The sequence below is a fragment of the Meles meles genome, chromosome 2, assembly GCF_922984935.1.
Source record: "Meles meles chromosome 2, mMelMel3.1 paternal haplotype, whole genome shotgun sequence".
Lineage (NCBI taxonomy): Eukaryota > Metazoa > Chordata > Mammalia > Carnivora > Mustelidae > Meles > Meles meles.
In genome coordinates, this window is record NC_060067.1 from 187,986,218 (window position 1) to 188,001,967 (window position 15,750).

Consider the following 15,750-nt stretch of genomic DNA (forward strand, 5'->3'; position numbering starts at 1 on the left):
GTTTGTATCTCTAGGAACTTCAGTTCTCAAGTACTGATAAGAAGAGATGGAAAAAAGTATTCTGAACTATTAGAAGAAAATGTTTTCCATTTAAATAATTAATGAAACAATAGAGTTTAGTCTTATGTGAATTATTTATTTGGCTGTGTGAAGACAGTTCTCTCAAGTTTTCTTTAGATAACTGACTGCTTCTCTAAGATGAGGGGCCATTTTTAGTAAGGCTGGGTATTTGTGGTAGGTGGTGATTCTATACATTATACTAGAATTTTATTATAGTGAAACAACCAGTTATGTCTGAATTTGGGGTTTTTTTCACATTTTTAAGTGCCTACTGGAGTGAATTGGAGAGCCTAAGAATTTTGTAACTAAGGAGATATGAGATGAAACCTTAGCTCTGCTATTTATGTCTCAGAGATTCCATTTTTGTTCCAAAAAATGAGAATAATAACACCCACATAAGATTTACTCTGAATCTTAAATGAGTTGGCATATAGAAAGCGCCCAGCACAAAGCCTGACTCATAGCATTGCTCGATACGGGGCACAGATCACTGCTGGCAACAGCTCCCGGTGTACAATTCCAAGGGTATTTGCCATCCTCTTTGAAAGGTCAAACAGTCAGATTAGTGTTAGGTTGTCTATGACATCAGTGATGTTCCATCTATGACAAGTGATGTTCCAAAATGTGATTTTCTACTCTGTAGAAGTGTGACTGAAGGAGTGCCCCATATGGGGACTCCCAACAGTGTCCTCAGTCTACTCAAGACAGACCTGCTCTGATGTCAACTCTGTGTAGAATTCCACACCAAAACAATTAAAGAATGATGATGAGAATTTTAAAATAATAAATAAAGCAAGATGAGCTGGGAGACATAATAGAACTGAGGCTATTTGTTCAGAAGTAAAAGAACCTAAGAAATAAATTTCATGATCTGCTTCATTGTATGTTGTATTTTCAGAAACAGGCTTCTATTGTAAGCTGATTTGGGATTAGACACGGCAAACAACCTTTTTATGTGAACCTGTTTCAACTCCTCCTTGTTTTTTCACTCCTCCACCTTAATTTATGGTTTCACTCAGGAGGAAAAGAAAAGATAATTCTGAACGCAGGATGGCAACCAGAAAGGAAACTTAGAAATATGAATGGAGGGGTAGGGGAAAGGATGAAAGAGTTGCATTCAGGTTTTAATTATTTGTCGTTCTCTTGGGAAAGTAAGAAGAATCGGTTTGACACTGTATTATACATTATTACTGGAACTAAAACCAGAGGAAAAAAGTTTAAATTTATACCCTTTGTGTTATTGCCCCCTTAAAGAAAAAAACACAATTTTCTGAACATAGTTTTCTCCTTCTCCCCCCACCCCCCCTTGCTTTTCTTCTTTCTGGTTTTAAAATAGCAAACCTGACTTACCAAAGATAATCCTTGTTAGCTTTAAGAACAATTACTTTGCAGCTACAAGCAAAATGATTTATAGGAATAAAGCTTAGAGCCCACTCCTATAAATAGGTTCTTTCCTTTGGACGCAACTTTTGCATACAGTGGAATGTAATCTTTCTTTTTCCTGAGTAGACAAAAAAGGTTCAAATTAAGGAAGCGTAGAGCAGTTGCTGGTGCTTGTCAGGATATGGGGTGGGGCAGAGTAGGGAGAGTGAGTCGCTTCTTTCCCTATGCAGGCTTTCTGGTCTCTGGTCCCCGTGACCTCTGGGCAGCAAACTTGCATGAACTCTATCAGACAGTAGTGGTCCTCCAGCTGTGTCTGAGCCTGCGCACTGAGGCAGGAAGTTGGAGCTGGACCCGGAGCAATGAGCTCATCTTCTGAGTTTACGGGAGCTTGTGCTGCAGCTCCAAACTTGAAAGCAGAACCGAAAGAAAATTCTAGGGCACCTGGGTGGCTCAATGGGTTAAAGTCTCTGCCTTCTGCTCAGGTCATGATCCCAAGGTCCAGGGATGGAGCCCAGCATCCTGCTCTCTGCTCAGCAGGGAGTCTGCTTCCCTCCTCTCTCTGCCTGCCTCTCTGCCTACTTGTGATCTCTGTCAAATAAATAAATAAAATATTAAAAAAAAGAAAATTCCAAGCACAAGCATCACCTTCCATTAGTACCCCTTTCACATTTCATAATCAGTTTTCTAAAGTGGAAGTTTTAAAAATACAAGAATAAACTGAAGGAGATAAAAAATATAACTGTCCCTCCGAACTTATCCTCCAGAGAATGGGAGTAAAAACGATGTCAGATATAAAATATATGAATGGGTCAGAACTCAAATTCTTACAGACTGCTCCCTGTACACTGAAAGATTTAAAATGTAGATGTTCAGGCGTCAGGTGTTAAGGAACCTGGTTTGAAGTCCATAGAGTTTTTAACTGTTTTGTGAATTTTATATTAAAAAGTTTTATGTTTAAAAACTCTATGGACCTGTTTTGTTACTTACGGTAACAAGGACAATACTAAGTATGTAATAGTATTGTTAATCAAGTGCATACTATATGATCTCATTTCGTGCTCACACTGCCTGTGAAACTAGACATGATAGCTCCAACTTACACAGAGAAATTTCTGTAAGTAAACTTGACACAGCTGTCCCCAAACCTGCCCAAATTTATATGCTGGTGGTTGTGGGGGAGGGGCCAAGATACACACCTTACCCTATGTCTTTCCATTCAACAGAATGTCCTTCTAAGTTCTTTACCCTTAAGAATTTCATTTCTACAGAGCTTGCTTCTTTAAAATCTTAGAATTATGGAATTTTAAAGGTAAATGAAGTCTCATAGCTGTTCCAGCCCCATCTCCTCATTCTGCCTCATTGCTAAAACAGGGAAAATCAGTGTCTTCCTCAGAACTGCTACACTAGAACATAGAACTATAGTTTACCCATCCTCGATTCTGATTCCCATTCTGTTTCTACCTTTGATTTTAAAAAACTCACAAAAAAACAAAAGCTTTTTTTTCTCTCAAAGAGGAAGCTGTTGAAAAAGCACTTCCCAACTAGAAATATTAAAAGTAACACAGATTCAAATCACCAAGCCATAACTAGATTTAATTAAAATTCAGACTTCTAACCAACAGTGGTTTCTGCCTCTCCACGTTATCTATTCAGCAGCTAATCTCAAATCTCATCACTGTACCATCTTTCTGGCTAATGTATAAAATATGATGACTTTTTTTTCCCCCAGAAAAGTGGTGAGTTATTCAAAATCAGATTAAAAAATCTCAAATCCTTCAAATAGATATCAGTATCTTTTATTTTTTTTAAAAGAGATTAAGAGGGAATGGTATCACCGGTCAAGCATATTCTCAGACATCACAAACCAACCTCATGAAATTCCAGGAGTCATCGCCAACACACTGATAGCTGTGTGCTTTTTGGAAATACAAAATCAGTCAATGTGTCCTCCCTCCAGCCCCCAAATTGTAAAGAAAATTGTAGATGTGTACATGGTTAGGTACATAAATAGATGGATGATACATAGATAGGATTAGAAAATTAAAAAAAAAAACAACCTAAACTGTACATATCAATTTTGCATAGTTTCCCACAAACTGGAAAGATAGTTCAGAGGCAAATAACAATGAAAGCAGCAATACTTAACATACATGAGAGATCGTTATTATGTAAAGAAATAAAAACAAACTTGTTTTTTAATCTTTGAGGTTTACATGAAGGTAAAATTTTATGAATACTGTGCTACCTTTGAATTAATTTTTAATGCAGAAAACAATTTGGAATGAGATGGAAAATGCATGTTAAATAAATTTTTCCCTTAGGCTCAATAGTCCTTAATGTATTAATATAAAAATAAAAACAAATCTTGGAAAATTATTTTTATAACTCTGTTCGGGCTTCTATGCAGTTAGTAAATAGCGCCAAGTTTTAAAATGTCGTCATGTTCTGTTTCTTGGTTGTATTCTCTGTTATTTGGAGAAAAGCACACATTTTTTTTCTGAGTCTCAGTTTATTTACCTGTGACGTGGAGATAATTGCCATTATTTCACAGGGTCGTTAGAAGATGTAAATTTTAAAGATCATATTTGAAGAGGTCTAGGGTGTTCCCTGGGAATCTTTTGCACACAGCTGAAGACCAGACTTCGAGAATCGCACAGCGGATTGATCCTATCCATGTGTTTTTGGTGGAAAAAGCACTGGGGTTCTAGAGCCAACGAGCAACTCTGCTAAGTACCTCTGTGACCTCAGTTGCTGCCTTTACCTACAACAGAAGCCTTCACAGTTCAAGGACGAATGGATTTTGATTTTGATTTTATTCACCCAAAACAGACTGGGTGAATGATTGAATCTAAGGACAAGGGGATTGCGTGAATCCTTGATGAAAGGCGCTGGCTCTGGGCAGACGTGGGGTGGGGCTGCTGGCTCCATCCTGGATTAGGTGCATGACCTTGGGCCAAGTTACTTATCCTCCCTGATATTCCCTTTCCTCAACAGCAAAATGGCACTTTGAAAGCACTTAAGTTTTGAAGGTCATTTGAGGATTCAATGAGAGAACATATCAAAAGTTACTTTGAATGTTTTCAGCCTCATCATTAATTCTTCAAAGAGTGGGCTTTAATGCTCATTATTATGATGACAGCTTTGGTATTCTAACATTCAGAAATTCCTTTACTGCTGTTTCTAAAAATTTGTGTTCACACGTCAGCACATTAATCGACTACATAATATCTATCTTCTGCTGCCCCTACGGGGATGCCCCAGCTGCTGCTATGGCCACTGGGAGGATTCTCGTTCTTAATTCTCTTTTCCTGAGTTGTAAGACTTCTGTGCTGCTGAGATCTAAATCCCATGACTTGATCTACAAAATGAGTGAAAGCATCACTGTGTCCTGCCAGAGAGCCAGACTGTTCTTGTCCCCCGTTATGACCAAGCCGCGTTTTGACCAAAAGTTTTACTTATGTTTATTTATACAATTTATAAATGTCTGTACATCTAATAAGTACAGTTTATAGATGTCCCACTGTTTGTGCTCTCTTCTGCATTCACGTGGGAGGAGCGTCACCATTTATGCAATTATGATTATTTGGCTATAATTTGAGTCACTGTTTGGGACTCCCAAAAAGTTTATATAGACTTTATATATTTAAAAAGAGGGGCACCTGGGTGGCTCAGTGGGTTAAAGCCTCTGCCTTCGGCTCAGGTCACGATCCCAGGATTCTGGGATCGAGCCCCACATCGGGCTCTCTGCTCCTCAGGGAGCCTCCTTCCTCCTCTCTCTCTGCCTGCCTCTCTGCCTAGTTGTGATTTCTCTCTGTCAAATAAATAAAATATTAAAAAAATAATAAATAAAATAAAAAAATAAAAAGAAACACATGCACAAATACACTCAACACATACAGACACACAAACACAAAAGAGACTGGGTTATACCTACTAAAAGCAACTTGGGAACAATAGCAGCATTCCTGGGAAGGTTCTGATTTTGAGATTATATTTCCCGGATCTTTTCCTTTTTATCTGCCTTAAAATTTCAAGCCAGAAAGGGCTCACTACCATTATAAACATTTCAAAAAATACTTGCACTCTCCAGGTTACTACTTTTATAATTAGCCAGCCGGGCAAAACTTTTATTTTCTAATAGAAACATTGTTTGGACACGAGTGATTTAATTACTATTATATGAAATGAACAATACCAAGTTCCTAATTATTTTGGTAGCATAAACCTCAATATAAGTTTGTCCCATGTTTGGATCTTTCTAGTAAAGAAACAAATTGCTAAAGATTAAGAAAATGCACAATTTATTTTAGAGGTGGAAATACAAATTTCCTATCTAATTCTAAGAGTAAATAAAAACTTGAGACTGCAGAGGAAATCTCTCCACAGGCAACCTGATAAATGTCCTTCTGGTTTACAGATTTTTTTTCTTTAATCCAACTTCCACATTTCTGTCAGACATACATTTCTAAAATATAGCTCTGATGACATCATTTCTTTTGGTGACTTAATATAAAATTCTGAATATTGTAAAGCATGGCCCTGGCTTTCTATCCAGCCTTCCCAATGAGTCCTTGTCCCCTCATGAATGCACTTTGTGTTTTAGATGCCAGGATACCATTGACTCTTATAATACATCAAGCCTTTTCAGGCTGCCCCCACTATATGGAATAACTTTTTTTATACATGGAAAAGCTCTGTCCATTTTTTAAAGATTAGGCCAAATGTTATCCACACAGTAGTTACAAAAATATTTGTAATTTTTTCATATCTGCACATACTACTGTATAATCATGCACACTGTCAGCCATTTACATAAATTGTTGCTTACTGAATTCACAGAATACTTGAAACATCGGGAAGAGTGATGTCATTATATGTGCCATTCATTATACATGCCTCTTTGGAAAAAAAGTCTTCATTTAGCACTGTGTCATAGCTACACAAGGTCTGTTTCTGAGCTGAAGTTATTTCTAAATAGGTTTTCCACAGCTCTGTGACTGGAAGAGAACCTTTCAACATCATATTGATCCAGATTGAAGAAATGTATTATTGATTACGCTGACAGGATTAAGATATTTATTTACCATCCACCAGTCTTGCTAAGGGGTTTCTTGAAGTTTAGCTGCTAAATCATGTTTCTTGATGGCATGAAATGTTCTCGAAAACTCATCAGGAAGTTTGCATGATATATATTTAACAAAACCCAATGCAATCTTTCATTTAGAAGTTTTTCAAAGGTTCCATTTCTAACTGTCTAAAGTGTAAAGGGGGAACTATTATATATGATACATGCAGAAAATCTTTAGAGAATACCAGAGAAATATTTCCAAACATTATTTTCAAAGTGAACTTTTTTTGGCATGCACGGATGCCTTTCAGAATGCCCTTGTTTTTGTATTCATTGATAAAATAATGTCCTTATCTTCAGAGTGGCAGTTAAGTTTGCATATTTAGTTAGCTGGGTATCTCCCTGGTAGCCTGCTGCTGACAGCCATTTTCCCTTCTAACGTGTCTGTGGAAGAGTTCAAGATGAAGAGAGTATTAGTGCTGCCATTTTGTTTTTGTCTACCTGTGCCTGCAATTAATAATCTATGGTCTTCTTTCAGGATAGTGTGTAAGTCGTTTGCTCATTTTATTAGTTTAATTAAAAATAGATAATATATTTGGTAAACCACGCATGTAAATGGCAAAACCCTGGAAGCCAAGAAAAGAACTCTAGTATATGGTAACATTTCAGAGAATGCCTCGTACAGATGCCCTCAGACCATCAGGTCACGGCATATGCCTATGATCAGTAAAGCTTATTTCCTTTCTTATTTCTAAAAACAAAACCAGTTCTGTTCAAACCATTCAGTGTTTTATTTAGGATTTCACTGAGCTGTGGATGTGCCTTTGTTACAGCGCTTACTCCTTTGTACTTAAGTCGTTTACTCACTGACAGAACATATAAGTTTTGGGGGGCAGGAGATTAATTTTTGAATCCTAAGAGAAAGCACAGAACTTGTATATAGATGATATTTGACCCTTTGTTGTTAAATTAGTATATAAAATGATGTTTTTTTTTACCCACTCAGGTAGAAATCCTAAAACCATACTTACTAACGCATTTTTATCTGACTTTTGCAGGTACTGGTCCAATTTGGCTGAATGAAGTATTTTGTTTTGGGAGAGAATCATCGATCGAAGACTGTAAAATTAGCCAATGGGGGGTGAGAGGTTGTTCACACGCTGAAGATGCTGGAGTCACTTGCACTTTATAATGTAGCGTACTTTCTTTCACCTTCGTGAAATCATTGTGGCAAAAATACTTTTACTATTTGCTCCATTAATATCAGTTCAGTGAATATTTAAGAGATTAGGAATTTTGTCTAAAGAAAAGGAATATTTTAAAATCACTGGATAAACATATTGGACACCTTCCTGCTTGCTATAGATCTGCATTTGAACCATTTCAACTTCTTTAGGTTTCTAAATGGAATTTCTAATATAATGACATATATTGAATGGAATATACGGAAGTTTAAGGCTTCTCGATTACAAATGCCAATGATAATGGAAACACCTTCCAGCCATTGACTTTAACTGATCTCTTCACAGAATGACAATTTTGTCATTTTTGTCTTCTTTGTAATCTAGTTAATTGACTTTAATTTAATCAGCTTCTTAATAATGAGAAGATTGGAAGAGTTCTTTTGTGCCAAGTTTGTGAAATCTCTAACCATACACATTTTTTGAGGAAACGTTTTATCTGGACATTAAGATTTCTGCATGTGCAGTAACTTGGCTGTTAGGTAGCAATGTTCATGATATATTCTGGGCATGATGAAAAACTTAGAAGATTTCACATGGTCAATAATAACATGATGATTAAGAAAACCAAAATGATTATTTTACATGATTATGTATTGGCAATTTTTGTTTGTTTTTACTGACCCATGTGTTAGAAAAAGGGCTTCTGAGAAAAGGCACAGGTTCCCCATCACTACATGTGTCTTGATAATTGGTGGATCAAAAATGTCATTTCAACATGGAGCTCAATTTGATGTGCATTTTAAATGAAGTTGAATAGTTGTTATCATTCCAGGATGCTGTGTTTAAAATGTAAATACACTTTCCAGTCTAAATGGCTCCACTTTAAATAACAGCATGCAAATGCCTTCAGCACAGAACCCAGTTTCAACTACCCTTCTTTGAAGCCTTTCATGGAGTCCATTAACAATTGCAACCAGAAAGAGAGAGAGAGAAAGAGAGACAGAGAGAGATATCTGTAGCTCTCAAGGAACAGTGACCCTACGCATGCCAAAACAGTACCTTACCAATGGTCAGCCCATCACCAGGGTACATCTTAGAAAGTGGAAGGCCACCTGGAATCCAGTGCCTGTCCCCAGCTGTCTAGGTATATAGGAAGAAAGACCAGGGATTGCTCTTGAAGCCCAATTGAGTATAACCTAGCCCAGAGAAGAATATACTTTTCAAGTTTCCTAAGTGCCACCCCAAGGGACATGTGATGAGGAAGTAGTACTAGTCTGGAATGGCTCCACTCTTCTCTCTTGAACGGTGATAAGCAAAACCATGGGCTGATGCATTCTTTTCACTCCTGAAGTCTCACTTCACAAATAGTAGCCAGAGTAGATTCCCTGCTTCTCGCTTGCAAAGGCAAAAATTCTCATGGAATTGGAAGTACTGGAAACGGCCTGTTGAAAATGCCCTTTTATCATGTTCCATTCTTCTACTTGTTAAACATGAGTTATTTTCTCCAATGTAATTTTGTGGCTAAGAGAATGGGCTCTCAACCTAGACAAACTGTCTCTAAACCCTGGCTCACATTCAGCGGGTTATTAAGTCCTTGGGTTCAACTGCATTGTCTAGGCATTTCCTTCAGACGGCAAACAAGATAGTATTTAAAGGAATCCTTTGCAGGGACCCCTGGGTGGCTCAGTCGGTTAAGCACCTGCTTTCAGCTCAGGTCATGATCGCAGGGTCCTGGGATGGAGTCCTGCATTGGGCTCCTTGCTCAATAGGGAGCCTGCTTCTCCCTTTGCCTGCTGTCCCCCTGCTTGTGTTTGCGCTCTCTCTCTCTCTCTCAATCTCTCTCTCTGCCAAATAAATAAAATCTTAAAAAAATAAATAAAAAGAATCCTTTACATAGCAGCCTACATGAGATGTCTGGGATCAGTGCTTATGGGTGGCACATGCTATATTGATGTAGGGTATATGGATACTGATTTTCCACCTATATATAGACATTTGTGTCCTTAAAACCAAGCAAGCCTTTTTTGTAATTGGGTTACTCAACTCAATCTGGTCTAGAAAAGAGCTTAACTTTGCCACTATATTTGGGACCTTTCCTTTGGAATGGTGAATTGCATTAACTCCTTCCGAAAGTGGTGATTTGGAGAAGGACTGATGGAAGAGAGAGTGGAAGGGGGGTGGGACAGAGGGAGGGAAGGAGGAAAAGGAGATAAAGAGGGAAAGAGGGAAGCAAAAAAGGAAAGACCACCTGACCAGAATCATTGCATTCCATTTATCTAGCCATGCATCAAAATAAATGCAGTGTGCATTAAAATAATTTTTTAAAAGAATAGGGAAGTAGAAAATAAGAATATCAGTTGATATTTAAGAACTAAACATACTTCCCCTCAGTTATCTGAACAAATAATTTCAAGTAAAAACTTTCAATTTTTCATAAATTTTGAACCATGGTAGTCTATGCTCAAAATGTGCACTTGGGGCATACACCTATTACAAATCATATAGTAATGCTTGTGATTAAGAGGGAAATGGAACACTTGCAGCCTCGGTAATGTATGTGTGATCAGGATTGCTAGGATGCTCATGCTTAACCCAGTCATGGTGAGAGATACAAACTTACTGTCATCGGATTAAAATAATAATAATTATTCATTCCCCAGAGTTGGAAAAGCTCAAGGTTCATGAAAGGTCAGGGGACCATGTTCACCAAATGAAATCAAGATTCTGGCAGAGAACGGGAACAAGTGAATGTCCATTAGGTGGACGTTAACAGTGTTTCCACAGGACGTACAATTAGGAGATGCTTCTGTTGAGATTTTTTTTAATACATTGAAATGGAATGCAGGGATTTTAGAAATATGTGTTTGGCACTAGATATAGCTTTTTATCAAGCATATAACCGCAATGTAGCCTGACTTTTTTAACTCTGCTTTTTCCTTCGTGAATATTAGGCGACAGATTTTCACAGGGTTTTCTTTAATCAAATCCATATTCTTGTCACATCACAAAATGGAACACTATATCAGCTCTTGTTTACTATAGAATACTCTAGTTTTTGAATTTTATTATAACATGTAAAGTTATTTTTACACTTGTATTATCTGTTAACAAAAAATTTGTTTCAGGTATGGGTTATTATTTAGAATATTTACCTAAACAAAAAGAAAAATTAGGAAGCATGACATCAGCAAAATGGTGGAACAGGCAGCTTCATGTGCTCATCCCCCACAGAAACATTGAGAAACAAGTACAAGCCGTCAGAACCAACCTCCTCAGTCCCCTGGAAAACAGTCAAAATTTTACAGCAACTAAGCAAATGCTGAGTCAAGAGAAAGGCAACTTTCAGACAACAGGGAAGTTCTGTGGCATTTTTACTCACCCTTGTCCTAACCACTCCCGGATTTGGTCATGAGACAGCCAATATAGAGGTTCCTCATTTGGAACCCTGGCCCCCGACTCCAGAGGACGCAGGGCAAGCCTTCTTTGCAAATGCTTGTGTGTGTAAGGGTGAACTCCCGTGAGGATTCCCTGAAGAACGGGTGCAAACTTATATTCAACCCCATTGTGCCCAACTTGGAACTCAAGCTGGAAAAGCAGCGTGCCTTGCTCAAAAACTCTACAGACTTCAATAACGACCCTTACATGCAGGGGCCAAAGGTTACAGTTGAGACATATGATAGATCGCACAAGAGCTGCGATCGAAAGCCCAGCAGAGCTTCTAAGGACATTTTTTTAAAGCCACGTGTACAGAGGACTGTAGAAAACTGCACGTGCCCAGGGCAAGATACATGCGCGACCGCAAAAACTGGGACAGGTGGCTTTTGTTGTTGCTGTTGTTAGTGTTTTTTGTTTGGTTATGGGTTCCTTGGGAAGAAGGGAGGCTTGTTTCTAGTTCCTGGCATTCAAAAACATTAGTGGAACCCAAGCCAAGCAACAGAAACTGCAGTGACCTCCCACAACATGGAACACTGTCTTTGCAAAAATCAGTTTCGGGAAGTAACTAAGCAAGTAGACTACTACAGCCTTCAAGGAAGAAACACAGAACAAACCATAGGGAAGGGGGAGAATCTGCCTTTTGGGGTTACCAAATGGTAGTCCAGGTTCAGTTTTCAATAACGACCAAAAAATCCCAAGTCATACAAAGAAATAGGAAAGTTACCCCCCGAAAAGGACAAAATAGATTGACAGAAAATGGTCGCTGAGGAAGTCCAGGGTTGGACGTACTCAACAAAGCAAAACAACTGCTAAAATATGATTTTTTAAAAAACACAAAGAACTAAAGGCAATCAGGAATAATGCATTAAAATGAGAATATCGATGAAAAGATAGAAATTAGAAAACAAGAAAAAAGAGTCAAACAAGTTTTGGATCTAAAATGTACAATTAGCAATGTGAAAAATTCACTAGAAGAGTTTAGCAGTGGTTATGAACCAGCAGAAGGAAAGAACTGGCTAATTTAAAGATAGGACAATTGAACTTCTTGAATCTGAGAAGCAGAAAGAAAAAAAAATGAGGAAAAGTAAAAAGAACCTAAGGTACCTGTGAGTCATTGTCTACTGGACGGAACCATGCATTGTGTCGTCCCAGAAATAAATAAATAAATAAATAAATAAATATGTGTCTGTGTGTGTGTCTGTACACACACACACAGAGAGAGAGAGAGAGAGAGAGAGAGAGAGGAGGAGAAAAAGCATCTATACGAGACTACCATTTCCAGAATTCTCTTTCCTACATTGTTCTGGGTCATCATGGGCCACACAAGACATTTTGCAAGGGAGTTTAGCCACAGTTACGGTTCACGTTCAGAAAGTCACTTCAGGGGCAACAGGGTCTGATACATGTCTACACTGCTACACTGCTCATCACTGCTCTGCTGGTTCACCAGCTTTGCGGGACAGCAGAACCTGGAACTCCTAGAGTTCCCTCTGGAGCCTGCCTGGGTTCCTCTCACTCCTGAGCTCGGTACGTGGTTAGCTTCCTGAGGAACTCGTCACCTTCTCCAGCAGGCCACCTGCACCATCAAGTCAAGGCAGGGAGAAAGGCAGGTTTCCAGCTCATCCGCGTGGGTTTCAGTTTGCCCTTGATCTCCTTTTGCATCCAACTGCCCTTCTCACAGGCTGACCCCGCTGACTTCAAAGCACACAGCACCGGACAAGGACTACTCAACCAGCAGCCCCCATCCACTGTTGTGTCAGAGCAAACCCCTTACATGGAGACGGGGAACAGTAGCTCTAGATTTTGAGCCAGTGGCTTTGGGCAGAAGCATGGACAGAAGAATAGGGGTATTTAATAATCGTAGTCATGGGCTTGCTATTTAGAGTCTCTTCTGTTTTGCCAAGCATACAAGTGAAAACTGAAAATATTTTTTTAAATATTTTATTTATTTATTTGACAGAGAGAGATCACAAGTAGGCAGAGAGGCAGGCAGAGAGAGAGAGAGAGGGAAGCAGGCTCCCTGCTGAGCAGAGAGCCCCATGCGGGACTCGATCCCAGGACCCTGAGATCATGACCTGAGCCGAAGGCAGTGGCTTAACCCACTGAGCCACCCAGGCGCCCCAAACTGAAATTATTTTTAATTACTTTGCCTGCTGAACAGTGCTTTCTGAAGGCAACCATCTCTGAGACAAATACACAAACGCAGGTTTTACTAGTTACATAAAGTATCCAACTTCTGTGCTGTAGGTTTTTCTACAAAAATGTGAGCTGGGGGCGCCTGGGTGGCTCAGTGGGTTAAAGCCTCTGCCTTTGGCTCAGATCATGATCCCAGGGTCCTGGGATTGAGCCCCACATCGGGCTCTTTGCTCCGCGGGGAGCCTGCTTTCCTTCCTCTCTCTCTGCCTGCCTCTCTGCTTACCTGTGATCTCTGTCAAATAAATAAATAAAATCTTCAAAAAAAAATTTAAAAAAATGTGAACTGCACCAAGAATTTTAAAAAGGGGATTTACTATATTACTTTAATAATTCTGAAATTGAATGTGACCTTCAGAGCTCTTTGGGGTTCCTTGAATGGAACTCCAGAATTCCATTCATGGAATTACCAGAATTCCATACCTGGAGGAATTTTAGGTGTGGGAGACAAACAAGACTGAAATACATTTGCTAATTGCCCATTAAGAACCTCCCTGGGGCCAAACAAGTTCACTCAAACCTGTAAAACATTGCAGTTTTTGTTTTTTTTTTCCAGAAAACATCTCTGATGCCTCATGCTTACAACACTACCCTAAACAGGCTGATAGAATTACTGACATAAATTGTTCATTTATTTTCTTTTGTCAAATCGCGTAGCATTGTCCCATTCTAAGGGTTCTAGGGCAGAGTAAATTGAAAACAGCTACTATTCTGAGTAAGCCCCTGCTATCTTTTGGAGAGTTAATATGTCCTATATCCACGTCAGCTGCCACAGTGATTGGGGATTAAAAGGATAACCTGAGAAGTTTCAAAACAAGAAAAGAGGGAAAGAAGGAAGGTCAGGGAGAAGGAAGAAAGAAGAGATCTGAGCAGCAACAACAAATTTGTTAATCATCTCTTCATTCTATGCTGAAAATTTTGAACAAGGAGGTAGGTCAGTTTGTGATATTTTTAAACATCTTATGCTAAAGAAATGAGATAACAAATGATTTGGGGGGGGGGCTTGTGGAACTGCAGTAGTAGACAATTATTTTTATCTTAGCATTCAACTTCTAAATTGAATTCCTACTCAAAACAGCTTCATTCCACATCGCTGTCGTGAGGGAATCAAGAACTTTAAGGGAACAAATTTATCATAAAAATTTCCTCCCAGTGGCTGTGTACTCAAATTATATTTGGGGGAAGATATCCACCCATAAACTTGATGTATGCTCAGCTAGAGACACCAGAAAAGCATTTCTTATTGTTGTTTTTGTTTTAAAATAGAATTACAATATTCTTTGATACTGAGAAAAACTGTCACATTAAGATAAAGCACAAAGGCACAACACTCTCTGTGCCTTATGCTCTTCTTGTAGAGCAATGAACTTAAATAATTCGTTATTGTTTGCCAGGTGCCCTCTACATGCGTAAGGAGAGCTGTGTCTTTTCAGGAAAAAAAGCTGATAATTATTAGGAAGCCGTAGGATGTGGTCAGTGTAGTGGGCAGGAGGGGGATGACCCCTTTTCTTTTCAGGCTCTGCCTTGTGCTGCCAGCACATTCTTTACGGAAGTCACTGAGCCTCTAGTCCTCACAGGCGAGCACAGGAAGCAGGGACGATTCCTTGTGATTTTGCTAACTCAGGATGTGCTTGCAAGGACCGGGTGTGAACTTGAATTACTGACAGGTCAGAAGTGACTCATTTTCGGGGCGCCTGGGTGGCTCAGTGGGTTGGGCCGCTGCCTTCAGCTCAGGTCATGGTGTCGGGGTCCTGGGATCGAGTCCCGCATCGGGCTCTCTGCTCAGCGGCGAGCCTGCTTTCCTCTCTCTCTCTCTGCCTGCCTCTCTGTCTGCTTGTGATCTCTCTCTGTCAAGTAAATAAATAAAATCTTTAAAAAAAAAAAAGAAGAAGTGACTCATTTCAGGCAGTCCTCAGCCTCCCCATGTCCGGTAGTGTTTAAAAAAAAAAAAAAAAGTAAAGAAATTGAGTTACCTTGAAGTTGGTTTTGTTTTGAAGGCTGTTTCCTTTACATTTTGATGCGACTCTGAGACCCCTACCCATGAGGGCTCCATTAGCATTAGAGCTATGAGAATACTCTGCAAATAGTTCACTATGTATCTAGAACTTTTCGTTTACTCAGACGTTTAGGAAGGAGGAATTGCTGTGTGAATCGGCTTAGTCTAATTTAGTGATGGAATTATAAAGGGAAAAACACATAAAACAACAAGGGGACATTTCCGAGGCCTCCTGGGGGTACTTGGCTTGCCTGGTGGAGACCCTCAGCTCTTGACATCCATAGGCCAAGAAAAAGAAAGGGGAGAAAAAGAGGAATTTTCAGAGACTGATCCTAAGCTGAGCCCCAGCAGAAATCCCAGATCAAGAAGCATTGGCCAAAATACTCCCAGATGAATCTGCTTCCTCTGCCTTCCAAAGATTTAAGCCCTTT

The 15,750-nt window shown here is 39.2% G+C and overlaps 1 protein-coding gene across 1 annotated transcript in view; it reads left to right on the forward strand.

Annotated features, from left to right (window-relative positions):
* The window catches only part of MSR1 (macrophage scavenger receptor 1), a 79,253-nt gene extending 69,782 nt beyond the window's left edge, over nt 1–9,471 (forward strand). The window contains exon 10 of the mRNA XM_045998562.1: nt 7,570–9,471. Within this exon, the coding sequence (XP_045854518.1) occupies nt 7,570–7,703 (134 nt within the window). The 3' untranslated portion in view covers nt 7,704–9,471. The remainder of the gene's footprint in view (nt 1–7,569) is intronic.
* The last annotated feature ends 6,279 nt before the right edge of the window (nt 9,472–15,750 follow it).